A 27909-nucleotide genomic window follows, 5' to 3' on the forward strand; every position below is an offset into this window, starting at 1 on the left:
CCTTTCCCTAATTAGATGCTCTCCCATCCACTCCTCAAGAGGTCACCACTCTCTATTAAGAGTGTAGTAAGCATTCCCTTGCTTTTCTGCATAGTTTTGCCACGTGTGTACATCACTAAACCAGAAGTTGGCAAACTTTTTCTCTAAGGGTCAGAGAGTAATTTTTTTAAAAGTTTTTTATTCAGGTTGTACAGTCTCTGCTGCAGATATTTGACTCTTTTGTAGCCAGAAAACAGCCGTAGACCAATATGTAAATGAATGGGCATGGCTGTCTTCCAATAAAACTTTAATTACAAAAATAGGCCATAGGCTAGATTTGGCCTGAGGGTTATAGTTTGCTGACCCCTGCCCTAAATAATCTGTTATTCAGTTTTACCTGTTTTTGACCTTTATATGAATAAAATCATACTAGAGACTCATAATGTATGTGTTCTTTTATAACTTCCTTTTTTTTAATGTTAAATTTTTGTGATTCATCCATGCTGATCAATTTGGTTAGCCTTGGTTAATTTTCCTGCTGGATTAGTATTTCATTGTATGGAAATACTACAGTGTGTTTATCCATTCTGTTGGTAGTGGACATTGTTTTTGCAAGTTCTACTGTAGCGTAAAATGCTGTCAAGCAGCATTGCATGCTACAGAGAAATCTTTTGTGAAAGGAAAAATCAACCAATGCAGCAAATATTGTTGTCTTATTTTAAGAAATTGACACAATCACTCAACCCTTCAGCAACCACCACCCTGATCAGTCAGCAACCATCAGGATCGACACAAGTCCCTCCATCAGCAAAAAGATTATGATTTGCTGAAGATTCAGATGGTCCTTAGCATTTTTTAGCAATAAAATATTTTAAAATTAAGGTATACACATGGTTTTTTTTTTTAAGACAATGCTATTGCAAACTATGATTTCTTTATTTTCTTTCTTTCTTTCTTTCTTTTCTTTTCTTTTTTTTCTTTCCTTTCTTCTTAGAGGTAGAGTCTCACTTGTGTCACCCAGGCTGGAGTACAGTGGCGCGATCATGGCTCACTGCAGCCTTGACCTCCCAAGCCCCCAGGTGATCCTCCTGCCTCAGCCCCCTGAGTAGCTGGGTCTATAGGTGCACACCACCATGCCCAGCTAACTTTTGTATTTTTAGTTGAGATGGGGTTTTGCCATGTTGTCCAGGCGGGTCTCGAACTCCTGGGCTTGAGCAATCCATCTGCCTTTGCCTCCCAAAGTGCTGGGATTACAGGCATGAGCCTGCAAACTATGATTAATATATTCAAGGAAACAGAGGGAAAATGGACAAAATAGATGAAAGGAAGGAGAATACTCCCAGAGTCTTAGAATTTTTTTTTGAAAGAGCCAAATGGACGTTCTAGAACTAAAAAATAGCAGTGTCTGAAATTAAGATAACAGTGGATAGATTTAACAGCAGATTGGAGACATCAGTGGCCAGGATTAGTGACCTGGAAAGCAGATTAATAGAATATACCCAAATAGAATCAGACAGTACCAAGAATCAGGGAAAAATAATTGATGAGTGTAAAAAATATCGGACATGGCCAGCATGGTGGCTCCTGTCTATAATCCCAGCATTTCGGAAGGCTGAGGCAGATGGATTGGTTGAGCCCAGGAGTTTGAGACCAGCAGCTAGGGCAACATGGCGAAAACCCATCTGTACAAAAAATACGAAAATTAGCTGGGCATGGTGGTGCACACCTGTAATCCCAGCTACTTGGGAGGCTGAGACGGGAGGATCACTGTAGCCCAGGAGGTTGAGGCTGCAGTCAGCCATGTTTGTGCCACTTCACTCTAGCCTGAGCAACAGAGCAAGACCCTATCTCAAAGAAAAATGAAAGGCCTAGCATGTCTGTAATTGGAGTCCCAGAAGTAGAAGCAAGGAGAGAGAATACAGCAGAAGCAATATTCATGGAAAGAATGAGAATTTTCTAAAAACTGATGAGTCTACAGATTTAAGAAGCTGAATGAACCTCCAGCCATCGTAAATAGACTTAGCTCTTGAAATCAGTTCGTTGTTGCTTTGTAAGTAAGACATACATTATATTCTTTTTAGCCACTTATTAGTTTTATGACCTTGAACAGGTCCCTTGACTTTAAGCCTCGGTTTCGCCATCTGAAAAAAATGGGGATTAAAGACTGTGAAAAAGTGCCCTAGAAACTAAGTTTTAAGGAAATAGCAGGGGGTATCACCATTGTTATTCCAGCTTGACTGCCTCTGGGACAGCCTGTTTGGGGTGAGCTTAAGAGCCATGTCCTATACTCTGGCCAGCCTCTTTCCACTGCCTTTCAAGGGGACTTGGGGTGTGGTGACTGACCTAGGGGCGTAGGCCTGCAGTGAGGTAGCAGCAAGATTTAAAATGAATCCAGTTTCTGAATGGATGTAGTCATTGCTTTGTCCTCCCAGGATTCTGGTAATTGAGAGATGACCAGGGTTGGCTTTCTGGGGTCACGTGATCCATCCTGATCCACCTCCCAGCCACACACCTTCCTTAGGTCTGCCTTAGTTCCACCATATCCGCCCTGCTTGGGGCTGAGCCAGAATCCCCCCACCCTCTAAGGTCCCATAGCTTTCCCCTACACTTGCCAGTAGTTTAGATCTGCATTTTCCACGCCCTGCTTCCCTGCCCCCATCTCTTGATAGTGTCCAGTGACAGTAGGCAGATGTCTTGACTTCTCATGCTGCATTCAGTTTTCCAGATGGAAAACATTTGGTAAAATGTCCTAACTCACATGGACATTGGCATTATGGAAGGGTTATTATAAAGAAAGGAAAAGTCAGCTGGACTGTAGCACATGAACATCAGTACTTCATAGATGGGGAAAAGAAGAGGGGCAGTAATGTTTGTTTCCTTCATCATGTATAAAATGAGAAGCAAAATGATATAGAAGTTTATAGGACAAGTCTTGGAGTCAGACAACTGGGTTTTTATCTCTAGAGTCTCCTACTGGCCAGCTTTAATGTGTTACCTTAAGCAAGTTAGTTTAACCTTTCCCAAATCTCGGCCAGGTGTGGTGGCTCACGCCTGTAATCCCAGCACTTTGGGAGGCCAAGGTGGGTGGATCACCTGAGGTCAGGAGTTTGAGACCAGCCTGGCCAACATGATGAAGCCCCTTCTCTACTAAAAATACAAAAATTAGTCGGGTGTGGTGGCGGGCGCCTGTAATCCCAGCTACTCAGGAGACTGAGGCAGGAGAATCTCTTGAACCTAGGAGGCGGAGGTTGCAGTGAGCCTTGATCATGCCATTGCACTCCAGCCTGGGTGACAGAGCAAGACTCCGTCTCAAAAAAATCAAACAAACAAAAAAACGTTCCCAAATCTCAGTTACTTCTGTGAGATGAAGGAATAGTCATATGCATAGGCTCGTTGTAAGGTTTAAGTGAACTAATATAAATGAGGCACTCAATAAGTGTTCAACAAATAGTAATTGCTGTTGTTAGTATTCTAAAAATTATTTTACCAGCTAAGCTAAGGTTTTCTCTTGAGCCAGTGGCTTATCAGCAAACTCAATAGTCTGATAGATAGATAAATGTAGATCTAGCAATAGCAATGATACTTCTGTTACTACTGACAGCTGTCACTTACTGTCTAGATCCCTTTAGTTAAGGCAAGGGTTTGTATCTGGAAGGTCTGTCCTTTAGCAAAATAGTAGACTCAGGTTCCTACCACGGAAAGCAAGCCCTATGCCATTCAAACTTTTTTCTCTTCTCTGTTTTATCAGTTACAAGGAAAGTGTTCTGAGTTGACCATTGAGAATAAACAACCTTAGTAAGTAAAAGTGCTGGTAGGTTCACTCTTTAGAATATTTACTTAGATTGCTCTTATTCCCTGTTCAGATCATCTGATGGGGAAGCAGCCAGTGGTTATTGCTACCCTGCCCTTACATAGACGCCCAGTAATCCTTTATGTCCAAGAGTATTTTTCCTGAGTGTTTCTTAGAGTCTTAGGGTTTCCAATGATTTCTACTGAGTAAAAGCCGTTGTTGATATTTTATAACCCTTATCAACTGTTTGATGTCTCTGCCCTCTTCCTGACTACTTGCCATTGAAAGACCAGGAACCTTGACTCATTCATCTTTGTATCTTTGATTAGCAGAATGTCTGGTGTATAGTAAATGTTCAATAAATGTTTGAATGAATAAATGTACCATGTGCTAGATATTATCTTCTTACTCTTCCACCTCAGATTCATCCTCTACCCTTCTTGACACTGCTCTGGTCCCTAGGGGCTAACTTGCAGACATCAGTGGGCTCCCAAGCCCTCTGGTTTCTAGCTGGGTTTATCCAATGGCAAGTGGAGATCAAAGGGAGAGAGGCGAGGGTGTTTGCTCCCCCAGTTCCCCACTCCTGTGAGGTCACCATGTGCTGACTGTGTCCCCCAACAGAAAGTAACCTCTCTTTTCAAGGTAGCTTGCTCTACGTGACCCCTCCCCCTCCCAGGGTCTGTAGCCTCTCCATCCCCTCATTCTTTTAGGCCAAGGAGTGGTGACAGCTAGCACCAGGCTGCTGCACCATCCTTACAGATTCCCTGTACCCCACTCACACCTGTATAATTAGTTTCTTTGTCAATTAACCCTCCACAAATTATCCTAACTGGACTGTACCTGCTCTTTCCTGTTGGGAAGCAGCAGGCCTCAACTGCTTATAGAGATTTTCAATTGTGTGAGTTGGACACTGGGGCTCCAGGTGACTCATAAAGCGACATAGTGCAGTTCTTCCGAGAATGTGGGACATGGCTAGCCATTAAGGGCACTCTGATGCGTGGCAGCTTTGGGGAAATAAATAGCAGTTTGGGAAACTATTCTTTGTTTAGGAGAGACTTTCTCCCACGGATAACATGTAGGATCTTATTTTAGACCGACTGTTAAGTCTCTGAAGTTGCCCCTTTTCATGGTTGTGTATCTGACTCAGCATGGGTTGTTCCAGGAGAACGCAGGACCAAATTTAACAGGGCAGGGGATGCAGGCTTGAAGCACTGGCTTTGCCAACAGAAGACTTTCTAAGGAATGACTTTGTCTCATTCAACGTTTAAATTTTCACTCTTTGGGCTGTTTTTCTGCAGGTGATCATAAACAGCACAATCACACCGAATATGACCTTCACCAAAACGTCACAGAAGTTTGGGCAGTGGGCCGACAGCAGAGCCAACACGGTGTTTGGTTTGGGGTTTTCCTCTGAGCAGCAGCTGACAAAGGTAACGTGGTCCTATGCACAGTGCAGTAAGTCCCGCATCAGATGCCATCCTCATTCAGTGATTGCCCACCGAGGGATGTGCTCTTGGTGAGCAGGATTCCTTTCTGGTCTTTGGTTTCACTCCTCCTGGCATCATGGGGCTGCCAAAGCAGAGGCCCTTTTAAAATACCAGGTTCACTGAAGTCATCTGGGGAAGGGAAATTCATATCTAACAAATGCTGCTTTGGGGCCTGAAGTTGCTGTGTGGCCAGTCCATCCTCCCCTCCAGGTGTCAGCCAGTGCTCCGTGTGCCCCAGCGGTATCAGCACACAGACTGAACACTGGCTTGTGTGCCAAAACCAGATCCACTGGGTTTTCAGGACTCTGAGGATTAGGTGACCTTCCTGTGTGAGGCAGTTATTGGAGGGTTGTTACTATAGGACTTCCAAGGAAGAGACTGTGTTCCTGCTGCCAAGAATGCATCTTGATGAAATAAGCATGTTACCCCTTTTGAAGTAAGGCACACTTTGTCTCTGACAGCCGTCAACGTCAGTGACTCTGTTTTTGGAGCTCTTGGGGAGTAAGGTGATGCATAATGGAAGCTCTTAGCTCGGACTCCCCACGTGCCTTAAAATGCCACACAGTGGTGTGTGTATGTTACTTTTTTTCTAGGGAGAGGATTCATAGCTCCAAGTCACTTCTCCAAGGGGCCTGGGACAAACTCCTTGGATGGTTAGAAAGGTGTTGAGGAGCAAATCTTGGCTGACCACAGACTTGGAGAACCTCAAGAACTGAGGGAATAAACTGATTGCCTCTGAGAGGCCTTACTCAGCAGTTTAAAGGGGCTGAGAGCCTGTTTTAGAGACTACATTTCCCTTTAGGGTGGTAGAAGAGCCCTTTGTAAGTATTGGGAATATTTTGGTTTAAGGTAAGACTGACTAGTTTACAAGTCAAAGAAATTTATTGGAAGAATGTTGGAGTCTCTCAAGCAGTGCAGGGGAGAGTTGCAAATCCAGGGAAGGGCCAGAGCCAGACTTGCTTCCGGCAGCTTGGCTCTAAGAATTGTTTTTCTCTAGACCCTTGCTGTGAACATCTGACTGACTGGCTGGACAAGTGCTGACCCAGCCTCTGCTCTGCTGACACCATCCTCAGCACTGAGGATGCAGAGATGTGGCCCTTGTTCCAGGGCTTCACAAATTTCCAGATTCTTGGGGAATTGATGGAGTTGCCTAGAACAGACTTGACTGCTTGGGTTACTTGTGTGTATTGAAGACAATATTTAAAGAGGGGGAAATTAGGGTGAGTCAGGAAGCCTCCCACAGCAGAGGCCTGCTAACTTGTCCCCTTCCTTTGTCCAGTGTGTGTGCATGTGAGTGTATACTCACATATGTGTGTGCACACACACACTTCTAAGGAGGTCCCCAGTGCACAGATCCGGCCATCCCATACCTAGTCACAAATGAGCGCCCCAGTGGGGATACCCCACAGACTGTCCTCCTCTGCATCCCAAGGTACTTCCACGAGGACTCTGTTTCCTTAGAAGCCCAAAATGGCCTGATGGCACTCTGAGCATCCACCCTCATGCCGCCCTCTTACAGAAGCATTCTTTCCTGGGTGCTGAAACCTCCAGATCACCAGGGCCTGGAAACATGGACAAAAAGCAAAAATCTCGAAGGCAGGTCATTGGAGATAGTTATGGGAGAAGTCCTCTCCGTCCACAATCCCTCAGTTCCTGGGCTTGTGTGCTGTGATCCTGGATGTTCAGCAGGCACAAGTGCAGCACATTTCTGTAAGGCCTGCCACTTCTGGCTGATATGGTACCTGGGAGGAGCTGAGAATCCTATGGCAATCAGACTCTTGCTTCACTTCATATGCAGAGAAGTGAGTTCTCTGCAGCCTCACTTGGTTTGAAGCAGTGTCAAGTGGGATAGAAAGTGCTGGGTAAATCTTTGGCTGACTGGGCTGGCAGAGGCATGGCAGTCCACAGTGTCTATTCTGGTGGTGATAAATCACTCTTCCCCTGGAAGAAGGGGCCCAGTGGAATCAGCCTTCACCAGGGAGCTGGCTGGTGCCTAGAGGTGTGATGCTTGGCGTGGGTCACTGTGTTGGCAGTAGGATGCTCAGCAGGGCCAGGAGTCAGGGTGGCCGTGGAGAGCAGGAGTATGTGTTTTCAAGGCCATTTGGTGCCTTTTCCCCTGGCATCATGGCCAGTGTGTCCTGAAGTCTTTTGAGCAAGTACCAAGCTGCCTGGAGAAAGCGAATGACTGGGTATCCATAGAACAGCCCTTCCTGCCACCTAGTTTGAAATATTCTCTAAAGGCCTCTGAAGAGCATGCATATGGAACATGAGTATTTTCAGGCTCTGGTTCCATTTGGACCCATTGACGTTGCTGTTTCTCAAACCTCTTTGTCACCTTGTTTCTTCCCGGTTCCTCCTCATGCAGCTAGGCCCTTAACCATTCCCGCTGAGATGTCAAATCCAGGCCACCTCTGCTGTGCATGTGGCACCATGAGATGTTCAGGATTTGTCCACAGGGAGGATTTCCCTTTTCCATCGTCTGCCCGACAACAGGATAGCTGGAGGGAAGTCGTGGCACTGTGAGGTGTGTGAGGGAAGCTGTGGAGAGTTCACTGTTGATGGAGTGTCCAGGATTTTTGGGGTGGGTAAGGCTGCTAAGGTCCAGTCTTGGAAGGCTTTATTGGTCATGCCAGAGCTTCTGGACTTTGTCCTATGGCCTGAGAAGGATTTTAAGACCAGAAGGAAAATGCTCAGATTTGCATTTTAGGTAGAATTTTTTCTGGCAGCAAGTCAGATTAGATTGTTTTAGTCCAGGGTAGAACTGATAAAGGGTTAAGAGTTGGAGAAATTTAAAAAATACTGAGGCGCAAATATTGGCAAAACTGGGGTGAATAGAAGAGGAAGAAGAGATTCTGGGGTGATGAGGGATGGAGGGTGGTGAGGCCGTTTTCTGAAACGGGGAAGAGGAACAGGAACAGGTGCTGTGAGGAGCAGAGAGAATTTGTTTAAAGCAGAAGCAAATGAGATGGTGACTTGTTGAAAGAATAATTAGCTGGAACCTCTGTCTGAGGGGGTAATGGGGGTGTATGTCTTTCCCTCCTGAAGTGGTGCTTGATGAGGACAGGTGTGTTGGGAACTCCCTTCCCCTCAGCCGAGTGGCCCCTTCCCACACCTGCCTCATATCCAGGCAAATAGGCTTGGGAGCTTCTGTCCAAGACGTGATCCCTGGCAGGCCTGTCCTGGTCATGTGCTCCTGTTCCCTCCCAGGGCTGGAAGTTCTTCCCTGAAGCCAAGGATGGTTTGAGAGAATCACTCACAGCTGCCTGGAACAATTTCTTCAATCTTTAAAGGAACCCAAGCAGCTAGGTAGAAAGAGGGAAGGTTTCTATGAAAAGAATCGACAGCAGGGAGAACTCCCCACGAAAACCAAAACACATTGTCCAAGTTAAATGCTCTGTGCCTCTCTGAGAACTGAAGAGACCTTTAGCTGTGCCGGCTTCCAGGGATGGCCACCTCTAATTTTTCCCAGACAGAAGAAAATGTCCTATCATTAAGGAGGAGTGCACTATCCTCCCAAGCCACTCAGCCTCTGGTGCAGTGCTGGAGTTCTGCTCTGTGTCCACAACCTCCATCGTCACAAAGACTTGTCAGAGAAGCCCTCAGATAATCCCTTTGTCCAAATGTTTCAAATCAACTTCTTCCCCTGCTCTCTGAAGGAAATGATTAACCACATACTGATAAATTATCATGGAGTGAGTCTGGCCGTCTCAGCAAGTGACAGCTAGCACAGAGGAACTTGACCTCAAGGGCTCCCAAGGTGTGTGCTGAGGGGACAGCCAGGCTGAGTATTCCTGACTTCCCAGAGCAACCACCCACAGCCCTGTAGGGGAATGGTAATCAAGCACTATAACTAGGCTAGAGAAAGGAACACCAGTGTGGACATTTTCATCTAAGAACACTTTATGCATACTTCCCTCTCTACCCCCCAGCAAGAAAATAGATGCCTTGGTCTTAACTGCTCCATTATAAGGACTATTTCCCAACCACAGTCCAAAAAGTATTATTACAGGGCAATTTCCTGCTCTTTAGATAGGCTGTCCAAAAATAGTAGAAGCTGTGTTTTCTCAGAAGTAAACTGGGACTCGTCTGTCCACCCACTGGAGAGGACATAAAACCCCAGCCTACTGAAGGAAATTGAAAAGGGACTTGCATGTGCTGATAAAAGGAAGAGCTTATGAAAGGAGACAGAAGGAGGAACAAATACAAGAATGAGCCAGTGGTTAAAGTTTAGTTTCTTTCTGGCATTTGACCTCGAGTTGTCACTGTTTTAAGTTTGGTTCCATCTTATTCATTACAGGCAGAAGGAAACACATTCTGCCCTTAAGAGGGAGCGACCCAGGATGGCATTGCCAGTGCACCGTGGTTGATCTGGCCAAACCCCGATACATGCATGGCATTTGCTTTTGACCCATTTCAATGATTTCATCTGTAATTCACATTTGTCCCCATATAGTCACTTTATTCACTCAGTATCGTTGTTAAGAACATTGTTTTATCTCCTCCCTTTCTGGGTCCTGATTTAACAGCTAATTTTTAAAATGGAGGATATTAATAATTATTTTAACATGTTTTAGGTAGAATGCTTTTCCTGCAAGTAACAGGTAACCTAATCACAGTGCTTAAATACATGGGATAATTTCTTCTCATGTGAAGGAGAAGTCCTGAGGCAGGTGGTTGCTAGTACAGTGGCTCCATGATGTTGGGTCTGACGATCTGCATGGATTTCATTTGTTTCTTTTTTCTCTTATTGGCCTTTCCTTTGTGGTGATAAGATGGCTTCTAAAGCTCTACCCATCACACCTGCATTCTTGGTGAGAGGGAGGAGGAAGAGGCTGGTACCACAGCAACCCGCCGGCAGACTTCTTGGGCCCCATTATCAATGCCGGGTCCCTAGCCCATTCCCCTACCCCACCAAAAACCAGGGAAACGGATTTCCATGATTGGCTTAGACTAAGCTTTCATTCTCTAGCACCTAGGAAATTTCCTGCTCCAGAAAAACTTGAGATTCTGTTAAGCTACGGGAAAAGAAACAGATTTTGAATAAACAGTAGTGTTTGCCTCAGGTCTTCAATGGCTAAGGCCAAAAGAAGCCACAAATGAAATCAAACAATAATGGTTTCATTTTCTATCATGACAATGATTTTGTTTAAAATTATTACCACAGTTTTAATAAGTACCAAAAAATGACCTTAATGAAGATGTGAGAATTTTGCAATACATTTCGGAAACCTTTGCAATTTGAATATCCTTTGATCCATGGGTTTCATTGACAAGAATCTATTCTAAGGAAACAATTGTAACTGAGTATAAGGATATCAGTACAAAGATTGCAGTGTCATTTATAACACAAAAAAAATTTAAAAGCCCTAACATCCAGTAATAGGAAATTGGTTAAACTGCAGTGTATCCCTCAGGGTAATATGTAGCGATCAAGATGTGTAATAGAGGCTGGGCGTGATGGCTCACGCCTGTAATCCGAGCATTTTGGGAGGCCCAGGCAGGTGGATCACCTGAGGTCAAGAATTCGAGACCAGCCTGGCCAACATTGTGAAACCCTGTCTCCACTAAAAATACAAAAATTAGCCAGGTGTGGTGGCAGGCGCCTGTAATCCCAGCTACTCAGGAGGCTGCAACAGGATAATCACTTGAACCTGGGAGGCAGAGGTTGCAGTGAGCAAGATCACGCCACTGCACTCCAGCCTGGGTGACAGAGACTCTGTCTCAAAAAAAAAATGGTGTTTAGTAGAAGATCATATAATGGCATGGAAGTATTAATATCATTTATTTCAAAAGAGGCCATAAAATGAGATATATAATCTATTTTAAAAGAAACGTAGGTAATGAATGCATATATACAGACAGAAAAATATCAGAAGATTATGTGGTTTGTTCTTATCTTGGATGATGGTGTTGCAGGGCAGGGAAGCTCATAAATTGGGGCTCCACCTGGGAGGGTTCTTGGCTTTGCCCAGGAGGGAATTGTGGGGTAAGTTGGTGGTAGAAGAAAACAGCTTTATTGAGATGGCAGTGTTACAGCTCTGTGGCTGCTTCTGCAGAGGAGGGCTACCGTGTAGGCAGTGTGTGGAGAGGAGCAGCTATGGGGCAGTTCTGTGGTCGCATTTATACCTACTTTTAATTACGTGCAAATTAAGGGGCAGGTTATTCAAACATTTCCAGAAAATGTGTGGTAACTTCTAGGTCATTGCCAGGGAATGAGTAAACTGTCATGGCTCTGGTGAGCCCATTAACCAGTCTTCCGTCTGGTCCAGAGTTGAGTCCTGCCTCCTACCTCAATGGGACCGTAGGTCTAAATTTATATATATAGCTGGGCACAGTGGCTTATGCCTGTAATCCTAGCACTTTGGGAGGCTGAGACAGGCGAATCACCTAAGGTCAGGAGTTTGAGACTAGCCTGGCCAACATGGTGAAGCTCCGTCTCTACTAAAAATACAAAATTAGCTGGGCGTGGTGACACATGCCTGTAATCCTAGCTACTCAGTAGGAGGCTGAGGCAGGAGAATCACCTGAGCCTAGGAGGTGGACGTTGCAGTGAGCCGAGATTGTACCACTGCACTCCAGCCTGGCGATAGAGCAAGATTCAGTCTCAAAAGGAAAAAAAAAAAAAAAATATATATATATATATATATATATATATATATATAAAATAAATGTTATATATATATAACTTATGTAAATTAAAAGTTAAAAAGTATATATTTTTCCAGATCATCTCCCTCCTCCCACCCTCCACCCTCCAATAGGCCTCTGTGTGTGTTTGTTCCTCTCTGTATGTCCATGTGTTCTCATCATTTAGCTCCTACTTATAAGTGACAAATGGGATCTAATTAACCTAAAGAGCTTCTGTACAGCAAAAGAGACTATCAAAAGAATAAACAGACAACCTACAGAATGGGAGAACATTTTTGCAAACTGCATCTGGCAAAGGTCTAATATCCAGCATCTATAAGGAACTTAAATTTACAACAACAACAATAAAAAACCATTAAAAAGTGGGCAAAGGACATGAACAGACACTTTTCAAAAGAAGACATACATGCAGCCAACAATCATATAAAAAATATTTTTTTCTAAATTGTATTTTCCAAATTTACAAGCATATATATATATATTTTTTAAGAATAAGGGGGAAATATTAGAAAATGCAAGACTTGGAGGGAGGCAGTTTTTCACCAAAGGACAATTACTAGGCGGCTGTCATGACTGGCACTTTTCTTCTGCTAGTTGGAGGCTTTGAGAGGAAGTTTCTCTCTGTCATTCTTCTAGGGCCCACTGGGTTGTTTCCAGTGTTCCATATTTGTAGACAGTGCTGGAATTAACATCTTCGTATTGAGGGCCTTTTCCCCCCATATTCTCAATTATTTTTGCAGAATAGTTTCCCAGAAGCAGTATCACTAGGTCAGTAGGTATGAATGTTTTTTTCACTAACAAGACATATTTCCAAATAGTTTCTCAGTGAGGCTGCACCAATACACAACACTACCAGAAATATCTTGCCAGCACAGGGAATCTAATTGTCTTTAGGGTTTGCTCATTTCACAGGCAAACAATGGTACCTCATCATTTTGATTTACATTTCCAACAAGGCTGAATGATGTTTTCTGTAAGTTGTTATTGCATTTTTTCTTCCTGAATTTTGCCATTTATCTACTGGGCTTTTCATACTTTTCAGTTTGTACAAACTCTTGCCATACTAAAGAAAATAGCCCTTTTTCTGTTGTACTAGCTTAGCTATAGATATTTTCCCAAGGCTGTTGTTTCTCTTCTGGTTTAGTGTTTTTTTTCCTTTTATATTCAAAAGCTTTAAATTATTATGTAGTGAAGTCTGTCACTTTTGTGGGTTTTAAGAAATTTCTTCCAAGTTTAGAAAATTATCCACCCACCTCTCAAGCAGAAGCTTGATACATGCTCAGTTCTGTTTGCATCCAGATTTTTTTTTTTCTTCAGAAGCATCCTGATTTTTTAAAGTTTGATTTTCTTTTTCTTGCCCCTTTAACTCATCAGTAATTTATCATGCTACAGGTTTGTGGGATTTAAATTCATTTCCCTCAATTTACTAAAGTTATCTCAATTATATGTTGAATAATCTTCCTCATTAATTTCTGTTTCCCGCTTAGTCATAAGCTAATTTTTTATATAAAAGGTGAGGCCCATTTCTCACCTGTTTGTTCTGTTCCATCATGCATCTACTAATACCACACCTTTAAAAATGATTATTTATTTAAAATGTATCTGATAGGGTATATTAGTACATTTTCACACTGCTGATGAAGATATACTCAAGACTGGGCAATTTACAAAAGAAACAGGCTTATTGGACTTACAGTTCCACGTGGCTGGGAAGGCCTCACAATCATAGCAGAAGGTGAAAAGCACGTCTCACATGGCAGGAGATGAGAGAAGAGAGCTTATGTGGGGAAACTCTCGTTTTTAAAACCATCAGATCGCCTGAGACTTATTCACTGTCGTAAGAACAGCACGGGAGAGACCCACCCCGATGATTCAGTTACCTCCCACCAGGTTCTTCCCATGACATGTGGGAATTGTGGGAGTTACAATTCAAGATGAGATTTGGTCGGGGACACAGAGCCAAACCATATTTTTCCATCCCCTCCCAAATCTCATGTCATCACATTTCAAAACCAGTCATGCCTTCCCAACAGTCTCCCAAGGTCTTAACTCATTTCAGCATTAACTCAAAAGTCCACAGTCTGGTCTCATCTGAGACAAGGCAAGTCCCTTCTGCCTATGAGCCAGTAAAATAAAAAACAAGTTACTTCCTAGGTACAATGGGGGTAGAGGCATTGGGTAAATACACCTATTCCAAATGGGAGAAATTGACCAAAACAAAGGGGCTACAGGCCCCATGCAAGTCCAAAATCCAGCAGGGCAGTCAAATCTTAAAGTTCCAAAATGATCTCCTTTTAATCCATGTCTCACATCCAGGTCACACTGATGCAAGAGGTGGGCTCCCATGGTCTTGGGCAGCTCTGCCCCTGTGGCTTTGCAGGGTACAGGCTCCCTCCCAGCTGCTTTCACGGGCTGGCATTGAATGTCTGTGGCTTTATCCAGGCACACAGTGCAAACTGTCGGTTGATCTACCATTCTGGGGTCTGGAGGACGGTGGCTCTCTTCTCATAGCTCCACTAGACAGTGCCCCAGTGGGGACTCTGTGGGGGTCTTCGACCCCACATTTCCCTTCTGCACTGCCCTAGCAGAGTTCTCCATGAGAGCCCCACCCCTGCAGCAAACTTCTGCCTGGACATCCAGACGTTTCCATGCATCCTCTGAAATCTAGGCAGAGGTTCCCAAACCTCAATTCTTGACTTCTGTGTACCTGCAGGCCCAACACCATGTGGAAGCTGCCAAGGCTTTTGGCTTGCACCCTTTGAAGCCATGGCCCGAGCTGTCCCTTGGTCCCTCCTAGTCACAGCTGGAGTAGCTGGGATGCAGGTCACCAAGTCTGTAGACTGCACACAGCATGGGGATCCTGCCAAAGCTCAGGGACACAGCCAAACCATATCATAGGGCTTATCCTATCTCATTATATTTTAAGCTTTCTGTCTGAGATTTTCTTTTTGATTCTCATGTGTTTGAATGTAAACAAAATCTTTTTGTTAGATAGACTTGGAGCTCCTTTGAAGACAGGAACCAAGTCTTTTACATGATTTTTTTTCCTAAAGTGGACAGGGCTGTGCAAGCCTAGAACTCGTTCATTCACTGAACAAACTTATTTGTACTGTCCCTGCTTTCTGCCAGGTGTGGGAGGAGGGTGCAAAGAGGAAAGGTGTGGACCCTGCCACAAAGGAATTCATGATAATGATGTTTTTCCTTAAGAGGTCCCCAAAAAGAAAAGGTGAGGGAGGCTTTGTTCATCCCTGCTGGATCTCGTGTTTTAAGCAACAGGTAATGTGATTTTCCTCTGCCAGCATTGCAATAGTTAAATATGAAGCCTCCCCAGCTGTGGCTTTATTGACAGGGCCTGCAACACAGGCCAGAACAGAAAGACTGACCTTTACTGCTTACCCTAGTGTGCTAGGTTCGCCTACATCTGTTATCTGGCAAGGTTTCCTAAAGGAGACCACTGTTGTCGGCATTGTGAAGATACTCAGAGGATAGCCTGTGCTCAGAAATAAATGAGTTCTCAGTAAAACCTGCAGAATTGTTGGTAGCCTTGCAGCTTGCTAGTTTTTGTTTGTTTGTTTTGTCTGCAACCATATTTAGCTCTTACTTTGTAATACATACCAGCATTATCACAGGCTATTCTCTGTTCAAACAAGGAATTTGCTAATTAAAATTGGCCACTTTGTCAGTGACAATAAGCTAGTGAGTGATATGATTGTCCCAGGACTTGAAGAATTGTTTTATTATGGAACTATTAAGATATTAATAAAAAGTGGAGGGCATAGTATAACGAACACCCATATACACATCACCTAGATTTAACAGTTGTTAACATTTTCCCACATTTCTTCATCTCTTTTGTTTTTGAAGTACTTTAAACTGTAAGCATCAAGACATTTCACTCCTAAATACTTAGTATTCATCTAGAAAAAAATGACACTAAGAGGTTTTGGATCTTTTCAGTATGGATTATGAAGTTTTCCATGGATTGCTTTTGTGGTATAGCCAAATTTCATTTGCCATTTTTGTATTTGTTTTTAGTACATCATCATCAGACTAGCTTCGGTAGCTTAGATATAGGTTCAGAACTGCCCTTGCCCAGTGCTGTTTACTGGAATATACATCCTTGTATTCATTTAATAGCAAATAAAATTCTTCTGGATTTATACAGAATGTATGGACCTAAAATAGATGCAAAATAAATAAAAGTGGGTTCTGAATACCAGCCATGAGTGAGGTTAATAAAAGCCTTAATAACTATTCTTGATGTTCAGTTTGCAGAGAAATTCCAGGAGGTGAAAGAAGCTGCCAAGATAGCCAAAGACAAGATGCAGGAGAAAATCGAGACCTCAAGTAATCATTCCCAAGTAAGATATTTGTCTATGAAGTAAATCCCAGTGGGGTTGGTGATAGGGACTCTTTGTTCCATGTCACTTCTGGCCAGAAATAGGGAATTTTGACAGTAGGTCATTTTGAAGGCTTTTTCAACTATTAGCCTGATCACAGTGACATGTTTTTGTGAGACTCTTGAATTTTTTAGGATGTGGTACTGTATTTCTGACAGAAAATGGTTGATGAGATTGGAGTTAATGCACATCCTGGCCCCGGAGAGACATTCTGCGGTCACTGTGTTTAAATGCCAGTGACGAGGCAGCATGTCTCCTGGCTGTGCTGGGAGGTGAGTTTCTATATAGGGTACCTTGTGCCCATAAGAGAGAGACTTGATGTCAGACAGCCCTTGTGTTCATCTCCGGTTTTAACAGAGGTCAGGTGGAAGATGTTATTCCAACAGCTGTGTCTTAACAGAGGAGATCTGGCTTGACCAGGAATTGAATAGTCTGTCTAAAGTGTGATGATTGACTGAAAAGGACCTGTTTTAACCTGAAATCAACACACCCAGTTTCCTGATGTCTAGATTAGTATATGTGGTGGTGGGGGAAGTCTTGACCTAGTGACAGGGTTAAATGTAGAAAGCCAGGGAAAGAGAGACTTCAAGAGAGAAGATTTAGGGGCAGGAGTAAGTGTGATGTACTAGCAAGATAGCCGGGAGTCTGCATGGTGGCGGCTGAGGCGTGCTGTGGGAGGCGTGGGGATGTGCTTGGAGATACTGTGAAGACCTAGAATTCTTCATTACTGGGTAATTTATTATTTATTAGCTATTTGTTTAATTATTCTTGAGTAGTTGGTGGACGTTGGAAGTGTGTTGTGACTGTTGATTTCTATTTCACCTGAGAGGGTCGGCTTGCTTGCAGATGGTAAGGCAGGCAGGGAGGGACTGAGGGCAGAAAGATTGTCGAAGGGGCTGTGAAGGAGAGAATAGCTGGGCCAGGGAAGCCCGGGGAGGGGTTTGCAAATGAGGACAGGGTGCAGGAAGAGAACCAGGAGGCCTGGGCATCTTGAGCAGTCAAGATCGATGCTCTAGACTTGACCATCAGCCTCACAGGGGCAGTAGCTGCAGCCTCGGGTGCACAAAGAAGCAGTGGAGAGAGGAGGGCAGATGCTGGAGCCCTAGGAAATAGGCCCAGTTATGAAATGGGAGCCAGCAAAGAAGACAGGGAAGGAGAAATTCCAGCATCGCTGAACCCCAGGAGGGAGTATGCCCAATATGTCGGTGCTCAGAGAGGAGGGGAGAGAATGCCGAGAGGGACCCTGGGTTTGTCAGCGCTGTGGCTGACCCTTGGGACAGAAGATTTGGTGTGGCTCAGGATGTTTCACAAAGGCAGAACCTATGTCTGCCTTGAGTTATGTTCCCAGTACCTTGTTCTGGCCTCATCATATAAAATATGCCCACATGGACCTATGGAAATGCACGTGAATTCGATTTCAAGTAGACAGGAACTTTTCTGAATCTTTCTAAATAATCTTTAATATGATCTAAGTGATACCATTAATTTTGTGTGCTAATTACTTGATTAATCTTTGAGGATCTGTGAAATTTAACATCTGAAATTGTCCACAGTCTAGAAAGTTTCTAATATACTGTCTTTTTCAGAATACCGCATAGTACAGTGATATATTTGAGTTTAATATCTGAACTTCTCTAGATAAGATTTTGTTTTAATATTTACTCCCTCTCAAATGTTTTATTTATTTGAGATGGGGTCTTGCTGTGCTGCCCCTGGGCTTGAGTAGTCCTCCTGCCTTGGCCTCCCAGGTAGCTGGGACTACAGGCATAAGCTAAATATTTTAAACCTTAAAAATACATGTATACCTAATAAGATGTTATTTAATGTATATGTATTATTTAGGAATGACTTTTTTTTTCTAATCTTTAGTGGTATTTATCCTTCCTGATATTTCCCCAGGTATAGAGGTTATTGTATGTATTTTTTTAAGGCTGGGTACAGTGGCTCACACCTGTAATCTCAGCACTTTGGGAAGCCAAGGCCGGTGGATCACCTGAGCTCATGAGTTCGAGACCAGCCTGGGAATATGGCGAAACCCCATCTCTATTAAAAAAAAAAGAAAGACTATTTTTTTGTGTGTTTGTTTTTAAGACAGAGATTCAATCTGTTGCCCAGGCTGGAGTGCAGTGATGCGATCTCAGCTTGCTGCAACCTCTGCTTACTGCAACCTCTGCCTCCCAAGTTCAAAGGATTCTCCTGCCTCAGCCTCTCTAGCTGGGATTACAAGCATGCGCCACCACACCTGGCTAATTTTTTTGTATTTTTAGTAGAGATGGGGTTTCACCATGTTGGCTCAGGGTGATCTGCCTGCCTTGGCCTCCCATAGTGCTGGGATTACAGGTGTGAGCCACTGCACCCGGCCCTTGTATGTTTTTTAAAATTAGTAATCACAAAATTACTTGGTTTCCTGAATCTGTTAGAGTATGAACACTTCGATTAAGTTTTCAAAATAGTTAGTTATTTAAGCAGCCTAATTACAAAAACACTTAATGTGGGGCTGTTTTGTGACTGTAAATGCAATACACGTTTATTGTATATAGGAAAAATATACCATACTGTAAAGAAGGAAATAGAAATCATCTACCTTCTTATCACTTGAAGATATTTTGTTAGTGTTTTGGTGTGTATCTTTCTAACATAGTTTTCCAGTATATATTTTATATTATACCTTTTAACTTTATGTCATGATTATTCCTTTTCAAAAGTGTTTTAATGACTGGACAGCATTCTAGTGTCGGTATCACAGGTTATTCAGTTAACCTATAATTTGGGACATCTGCATTTCTAATTTTTCACTAATATAAATAACGCTGTGATGAATGTTCTTGCATATCTTCGTGCATTTGGTGGTTTCTGCATAACTTCTTGAAATGGAGATATTGGGTTAAAGGTATGGACGTTCTTAAAGCTTTTAATGCACACCACAAACTTAGCCTGCAGAAATATACCATTCTGACTCCCACCTGCAGCGAATAAGGCTTTTTCTTCCCACACCCTCAGCAAAGCTTTGTTAATTTGACAGATGAAAAGTCTTTCTTTTCTTTTCTTTTTTTTAATTTTCTTTCTTTCCTTTCTCTTTCTTTGTCTCTCTCTCTCTCATCTTCTATCTTTGAGACAGAGTCTCGCTGTGTCACCTAGGCTGGAGTGCAGTGGCATGATCTCGGCTCACTGCAACCTCTGCCACCCAGGTTCAAGGGATCCTCCTGCCTCAGCTTCCCCATTAGCTGGGATTACAGGCACCCGCCACCACGCCTGGCTAATTTTTGTAATTTTAATAGAGACAGGGTTTCACCATATTGGCCAGGCTGGTCTTGAACTCTTGACCTCAAGAGATCTGCCTACCTTGGCCTCCCAAAGTGCTGGGATTACAGGTGTGAGCCTCCACACCTGGCCTTCATTTTGTATTTCTTTACTAGTGAGATTAAATATTTTTATGTTTATCGATTGTATGCTTTTCTTCTTTTGTGAATATCAATTACCTACCCCCTTTTTAAGTTAAGGTGTTCATCTTTTGTGTTATTGATTTTCAAGAGCTTTATTTTTAAACACAAAAAAATTTGAACATATGCAAATCTAGGCATAATTGTATAATGGACCTTACTGTACCCATAGGTCAGCTTTAACAATTAGGAAATTATGACCAATTGTTTAATCTATGCACCTACTCATTCCCCCCCCCCCATATTTTAAAGCAAATCCCAGATGTTTAATTTCATCCATAAATATTTCAGCACGTAGCTCTAAAAGATGAGGACTCTAAGAGCTTGTCAATATAGGAAAGATATTAACATTTTTTTTTCTTTTTTTTATTTTGAGATGGAGTTTCCATCTTTTTGCCCAGGCTGGAGTGCAGTGGCACAATCTCAGCTCACTGCAACCTCCACCTCCTGGGTCCTGCCTCAGCCTCCCGAGTAGCTGTGATTACAGGTGCATGCCACCATGCCTGGCTAACTTTTGTATTTTTAGTAGAGACAGGGTTTCACTATGTTGGCCAGGCTGGTGTCAAACTCCTGGCCTCAGGTGATCTGCCCGCCTCAGCTTCCCAAAGTGCTGCAATTACAGGTGTGAGCCACCGCACCCAGCCAACATTTTGTTTTTCATATGTACTGCTGCATATATTCCCACCCCGCCCCCACCCCCTGGATTTTTGTCTCATTTTAATTTTGTTTATGGCATTTTTTTTGAAATTCAGAAATTGAAACTTGGATTTATGCACCATTCTCTTCTAGTTTCTTCCTTTGCCCATGTACTTATTTGAGGCTAAATAAGATCTTTCTAAGGTCTTATCTAGCACCAGATGAGATTTCTCCTCTATGTGGTATGACTTACGGAAAATACTTGAATATATTCATAACAACACTAAGTAGTAAGGGAGCCGGGAAACATCAGGACCTGGTTCTTGTTTCTTTAATGAATGTGTTGATCTAACTCTCCATAGCCCCAAGATATTTAAGTTGTCTCCTTTTCTAATATGTGCTTTTTCATTCCTTGTTTCTAACAGTCCCTCCTCCCTTGTGGCTTCTGCCCTGTGGTATTTCAGGAGACCAGATCTGCCAAGTTGGTAGGTTTCTCCATAAGGCATAAGTAAAAAGACTGTGAGCACTGGCCCGGGTGTTCCCTTGTCAGTAAAGCACACAGACTTTATGAACGCCACATGGTCTCTTCAGTGCCTTTTTCTTTGGTCTTGATAGTCTTTGTTAGGTTTTGTTTTCTTTCTTGTTAGCTTGTTTTTTAAAAAACAAAAACAAAAACTTGTTAATCTTTGCTGCATTCTGGTTGGATGAGTTGGTTCGTCCACACTCGTAAACAGTTTCTTACTATGCCTAACTTGCGGCCGACGTGCGGACAAGCAATAACGCGTGAAGATAATTCACTTTGGCCGGGAATCTGGGCGTAAAACCCCATCTTCTACTCAGGCATCCAGTGTCAATGGGACGGACGATGAAAAGGCCTCTCACGCTGGTCCAGCCAACACACACCTGAAGTCTGAGAATGACAAGCTGAAGATTGCATTGACACAGAGGTAAGGCTGTTTTAAAATCCAGATCCTATTTTCTCCACCTTCAGCACTTCCCTAGAAGCCTTTCTTGCTGGACAGGGTCTCAGGAAATTGGGAGAGAAAACTGGGACCTGCTTGGAGCATCCACTCTTGTCTCCTGATGAAAGGAAGGCGAGCTGGCTTCATGGCCTTGCTCTGGCCAACCACATCAGCATCCATTTGTGTGTGTGTGGGAAATAGAGAGTGTGTGTGTGTGAGAGATTGTGAGTATGTAAATGTGTGGAGAGAAGGTGAATGTACTTGAGTGTGGTAGTGTCAGAGTGTGTGTGTTAGAGTGTGTGTGACTGTGTGAGTGTACATGTGTGGACAGAGGGTGTGTGTGTGTGTGTTTGTATGCACCCTTGTGCTTGTGCTTTGTTTTGTTTTTGAAGAGCCAAATTTATCATTTATTTATCTATAACATTGACTCTTGGCCAGGCATGGTGGCTCCTGCCTGTAATCCCAACACTTCGGGAGGCCAAGGCAGGTGGATCACCTGAACCTAGGAGTTCGAGACCAGCCTGGGTAACATGATGAAATCCTGTCTCTAGAAAAAATATTTTAAAAACTAGCCAGCTATGGTGGTGTTTACCTGTAGTCCCAGCTACTCTGGAGGCTCAGTTGGGAGGATTGCTTGAGCCTGGGAGGTGGCAGAGGCTGCAGTGAGCTGAGATTGCACCACCACACTCCAGCCTGGATGACAGAGTGAGACTCTTGTCTCAAAAAAAAAGGAATTTTGAACATCTGAGAAACGCATGTGAAAACATAAACTATTAAAATATGAAATCACACAAAACTCAGTCACATATACAAAAAAGTCATGTGGAATATATATTTGAAGAAGAGATCCTTTACAATATGAACTAGAACCATAAACTACATAGAAATAAACTTAAATATACAAGATCTATGTGAAGCAAACTTTAAAATGATTTCAAGGTTTATAAAATAATTGTTTAATAAATAGACATTCTGTTGGGATGTGGCAAAAAGCCTCGATATTTTGAAAGTATCAGTTTCTCCTAAATTGATCTATAAATGTAACACAGTCCCCATAATGATATCAGTAAGATTTTAATTTACTGCATGAGCGGTGCTTATGATTTTGTATCTTGAGAATGTGGAGCATTCCCCACAGGCTGGGCTGGGCTTCATGGTGTAGGGCGGTGCCATGAGCACACCCAGGACTTTCTGCTGGCCAGGAGTAGGGGTTCAGCAGGCTTTCCCCAGTCTCCCTCAGACCGAGAAGCCTCCCTCCTCAGAGTTGCCCGTTTAAGAGTTGTATTGGCCGGGCGTGGTGGCACATGCCTGTAATCCCAATGCTTTGGGAGGCCGAGGTGGGTGGATCACTTGAGCTCAGGAGTTTGAGACCAGCCTAGGCAACATGGTGAAACCCCATCTCTACTAAAAATACAAAAATTAGCCGGGCATGGTGGTACATGCCTGTAATCCCAGCTACTCAGGAGGCTGAGGCAGGAGAATTACTTGAACCTGGGAGGTGAAGGTTGCAGTGAGCCAAGATCATACCACTGCACTCCAGCCTGGTCAACAGAGCAAGACTCAGTCTCAAAAAAAAAAAAAAAAAGCTGTATCATCTTAGAAGCTGTCTTAGCTCAGGCTGCTATAACAAAATACCATGAACCGGGTGGCTTAAACAACAAACCTTTATTTCTCACCGTTCTGGAGGCTAGAAAGTCCAAGATTAAGGCACTGGCAGATGTGGTGTCTGGTGAGGGCCTGCTTCCTGGTTCATAGACCACAGTCTTCTCCCTGTGTCTTCACAGGTGGGGAGAGGAGGTGAGCTCTCTGAGGACTCTTGTAAAGACCTGGATCCCATTCATAAGGGTTCCATCCTCACGCCCTCACCTAATCCTAGTTACCTCTCAACACCCGCTGCCCCCCCCCCAGCCTCCTAAGACCATCACATTAGGGGGTAGGGTTTCAACGTATGACTTGAGGGAGCTCTCAAGCGTTCGGTTCATAAGAGAAGCTGTCATTTTACAGATGAGGAAGCTGAATTCCAAGTGACAAAGTGACTCCTTGCCCAAGGTCACATGGCTAGTAAACTTTCCATCGCCTCACTCGGCCCGTGTTCCACTCAAGGCTGCACTCACAGTCTCTTCAGGAGCCTACCAGAGGCAGCCTGTCCCCTTCCACAGCTACAGCCGCCACAGAGTTGGCCCCCACCTCTCCAACTCAGCTGGCCCGGCTGTGATCTGACTTAGGAATTCCAGAAAGCACGTGTGACCCTTAGATCCAACCCCCTGCCTTTGGACTGTGACTCTTTGTCAGGTACTTCAAAGGACAGAACTGTGACCAGTCTCTCTTCTTACCCATCAGGCAATTGTGAGAGCTTTATTTATTTATTTATTTATTTGTTGAGGCAGAGTCTCTGTGACCCAGCTGTGGTGCAGTGGTGTGATCATAGCTTACTACAGCCTTGAACTCCTGGGCTCGAGTGATCCCCCTGCCTCAGCCTCCCAAGTAGCTGGGACCACAGGTGCACGCTACCACAGCTGGCTGATTTTTATTTTTATTTTTGTAGGGACGAGGTCTTGCTATGTTGCCCAGTCTGGTCTCAAACTCCTGGGCTTATCAAGTTATCCTCCCTTCTTGGCCTCCCAAAGTGCTGGGATTATAGGTGTGAGCCACCACACCCAACTGAGAGCGATTTTTGGTTGTTTAAGTCACAGTGGGCTGCCTGGGTGAAAATGTTTCGCCCCTAAAAATAAATGTTTTCAAATCTGAGTTTAATGAGCAAGTGAGGTACTACAAGAATGGGCAGGAAGCTGTTTCCCTAAATTAGTTTAAATTCTCAGCCATCAACTCTAGGATTCACCAGATAATAACATTTTGTTATTTCCTCAGTCAGTGGTGTTTGAAAGTGAAAGTACATATTTTCCAAGTCCTTGAGGTCCTTGAGGTTGTGGGATAAAAGATAACACAGATCTATTCAGACACACCATTGTATTTACTTAAAAAAATTAGGAAGAGCCTTTAGAAAGAGGACTCTCAGCCAGGCGGAAACCTCCCCATGGGCTTGTCACGTGCAGCTCTGCCCTGTCACCTCCAGTCACATTCAGTGCCACAGATGTGTGGGCTCCCTAGCAAGGAAATTGAAGGAGGGTCAGAAGAGAACAATGAGGGGAACCTGATTCCAGTTTGGTTTTGTTTTAAACGTCCTCCTCACCAAGCACGTAGAATCAGATGAAACATGAGGCCTTTGTGGTGACAGCAGAGGTGTCCCTCAGATACCTGGTCTCCTCACACCCCAGGGGGGAGGATATGGGCCAGCCAGGGCTCCCTCCAGAACCCCTGTTGTGCCCCCAGGGCACTGATTCCCAGTCACTGTCTCCTGTCTGCAAGCCCTAGGCCCTCAGATCTGGATTCCTTCAAAGGCTCTGAGGAGGCACAGGTTACAGTGGGACCATTATTGCCCTGAGCCAAGCTGTTGGCTTCTTGCTTGTTTAAACCCAGCGTCCTGGAGGTGTCTATGGCTTTCATACGATTCTTGAAGGTCACCTGGTCCACCCATGAAACCCCTTTCAGGAGGGAGCAGGGTGGCCAGTAAGGAGGAGGGAGTTGGCCTTGCCCGCCCTGCAGCCCTCATGCCTAGCTTTGTCTCTTCATTCGTGAAGAATTGTGTTTTCTTTTCTTTTTTTTTGAGATGGCATCTCGCTCTGTCACCGGGCTGGAATGCAGTGGCGTGATCTCGGCTCACTGCAACCTCCACCTCCCGGATTCAAGCGATTCTCCTGCCTCAGCCTTTTGAATAGCTGGGACTACAGGCGCCCGCCACCATGCCCAGCTAATTTTTTTATATTTTTAGTAGAGACAGGTTTTCACCATGTTGGCCAGGATGGTCTCTATCTCTTGACCTAGTGATCCACCTGCCTCGGCCTCCCAAGGTGTTAGGATTACAGGCGTGAGCCACCGTGTCCGGCCCAAGAATTGTGTTCTCTTCTAAGGTGATTCTTTAAGAAAATAGACCACAGGATGACATGTTCACACCAGAGAGAGGGGCCAGTCCCTCCTGGCCCTGGATCAGGGCAGCCAGACCCACCTGCCAGCTCACTGTGGGGAGAGGGCGTAGGCCCCGCAGGGGTGTGCTGAGGGGTGGCAGAGTCCCCTTCCCCAGGTGGGCGGAGGCACAGCCAGACGAGACAGCACCCACCCTGTTGTCACTGCCCGTCCCCGTCCTGCAGCGCAGCCAACGTGAAGAAGTGGGAGATCGAGCTGCAGACCCTTCGGGAGAGCAATGCCCGGCTCACCACAGCACTGCAGGAGTCGGCAGCCAGTGTGGAGCAGTGGAAGAGGCAGTTCTCCATCTGCCGGGATGAGAACGACCGGCTCCGCAACAAGGTGGGTGCGGTGGGTGCAGTGAGCCCCGAGGCCAGCTGGTGTGGGCAGTGGGAGATGGGGGCACCCACAACCCTTTTTCTCCCTCCCCAACTTTGCCCTTATCCCCATGGCCAGAGGAAGACTTGCTGCCTCTCCCATGGGATCGTCCCTCCCCCTCCCTGCCTTTCTTAGTAGGAATTTAACCATGTACATAACTGACTCATTACCTTTTCTCGTTTTATTTTCTTTCTTTTTTTTTGAGATGGAGTCTCGCTCTGTCACCCAGGCTGAAGGGCAGTGGCGCGATCTCAGTGCACTGCAGCCTCCTGTCTCCCAGATTCAAGTGATTCTCTTGCCTCAGCCTCCAAAGTAGCTGGGATTAGAGGCGACTGCCACCATGCCTGGCTAATTTTTGTATTTTTAGTACAGACAGGGTTTCACCATGTTGGCCAGGCTGGTCTCAAACTCCTGGCCTCAGATGATCCACCCGCCTCAGCCTCCTGAAGTACCAGGATTACAGGCGTGAACCACTGCGCCTGGCAAGACTCGTTACCTTTTCTGAACCAAGTTTTATAATTCCTCTTACTGAGGAGAAGACAAACTGGAGGTGTCAGCCCTGTTTCTCTCAGAGTGCCCTCCCTCAGCATTTCTGTGGTTCAATGACCCTCCGTGGAGGAAGGGGACCCAGAGGGTAGGTGAGAAACAGACTTGGGAGATGGTGAGTTGCACCTGCTTGGAAGTCCTGCTTCCATTCACATTATTGTTTCTAAACATGTAAATTTGGGGTGCTTGAGGCGTGAGGAGGGTAGACAGGTGCTGACCTGTTGTATGCCCTCTACTCTCCGATCTTGACATCCTGGCATTTTGATTTGTTTGAAAATGCACCTGTAACCTTCCCTGTCGTTAGTCACACCCTAGTTCATAAGGTGCTTTTGGGGTGGCCAGAGACCCCCCATTGAGGTCTTGAGGCTTCTCCGCTAACCTTGTTTTGATGGTGGTTAATCCCCCCACTAGAAACACACAGGCTTTGGAGTATGCTCCGTCAGTGCAGGGTTTTAGGGGGACAGGTCCCATTTAGATTGGTGTTCACTCCCCCTTCACCCCTTTTTCTGCCCTGCCCTGCCCGACTTGGAGGGTCCCTGCATCCCAGCCCTCTGTCACACTATCTTACTTTCATGCTAATGTCACATAAAAGTGTCTCGTGTCATTTTTTCATCTTGCTGCTGACGGTTGGGCACCAGGCCAATTGCTGACTTTGCACATTCCCACCCGAGGCCTGGCAGATCTGCCTGCCAGAGGGATCGATTGCCCTTTCTTGCACTTTCAAGAAAAGAGCTGAGTTTCTCACTTTGGTCTCAGTCTGATAGCCAGCAGCAGTGTGGGGGGAGTGGAGGAAGAGCATCACGCACAACTCGCTCCCTTGGAGGCGTGTCGACCTCCCTGGGTCGACGTGTCACAAGCTTGCCTCCCAGGGTTGGAGGTGGAAGTTGGTGTGGTTTCCAGCAGCAGCAGGGGCTGGGAGTTCGGACCCCAAGGCTTGGTGCAGGCTGCCTCTGGGAAGTGTCCTCGGTGCCCTTCATATCAAGGACTGCTGCTGCCTGTTCGGGGGGACTTCATCACTACAGTGCTTTTGTGTTGCATGTGGGGTCCACGCCTGCTGTCCACTCTGCACACACATTTTGGCCCCCAGCATTCAATGGCAGTGTGATGAGAGTGCCAGGCCCTTGCACCCCTGTTCCACACAGGTAACTGTTTTGACGGGTCAGCCTTGGGAATAGGGAAAGATGCGATGTAAGGATTTGCCATTCAGCCTTGGGGAAGAGGTCCACAGGCCAGGCCCCTTCCACGTGCATTCCCAGGGGAAGGTCACCTTGATTTATAATGTTCGAAATGTCATTGCTTCCCTTTTCAGCAGCCACTGTACCATGAGGTTGCTTGATTTTCTACCCTGCTGGATTAAACCCTTGAGATGAAACAGAATAATGCAGGACATGATTACAGTGGTGTAACAGTCATTCTGGGGAAAAGCAGATCAATTCAGGGGACACTTGGCCCTTGCTTGTGATGGATCCTTAAAGCAAATCTGAATCTACTTCTTCACGGCCATGAGAGGAAACCAGAAGCCCAGAGCATCTTGAAGGCAGGCTTTATTACTTATTTGGCTCTGCTGGTAAGATGCCTCTGTAAGGCATCATGTGCAAAGCAGGTCCCATGCAAGCGGCGCAG

General features: G+C 44.8%; 1 protein-coding gene across 2 annotated transcripts in view; it reads left to right on the forward strand.

Annotated features, from left to right (window-relative positions):
- HOMER2 (homer scaffold protein 2) overlaps positions 1–27909 on the forward strand; it is a 139092-nt gene that overhangs the window by 100486 nt on the left and 10697 nt on the right. For both annotated transcript variants that reach the window (XM_063652835.1, XM_054451757.2), the window contains exons 3-6: positions 5068–5199; positions 16173–16265; positions 21221–21327; positions 25548–25704. In XM_063652835.1, coding sequence (XP_063508905.1) covers positions 5068–5199; positions 16173–16265; positions 21221–21327; positions 25548–25704 — 489 coding nt within the window. The remainder of the gene's footprint in view (positions 1–5067; positions 5200–16172; positions 16266–21220; positions 21328–25547; positions 25705–27909) is intronic.

The sequence above is a fragment of the Pongo pygmaeus genome, chromosome 16 (assembly GCF_028885625.2).
Source record: "Pongo pygmaeus isolate AG05252 chromosome 16, NHGRI_mPonPyg2-v2.0_pri, whole genome shotgun sequence".
NCBI lineage: Eukaryota > Metazoa > Chordata > Mammalia > Primates > Hominidae > Pongo > Pongo pygmaeus.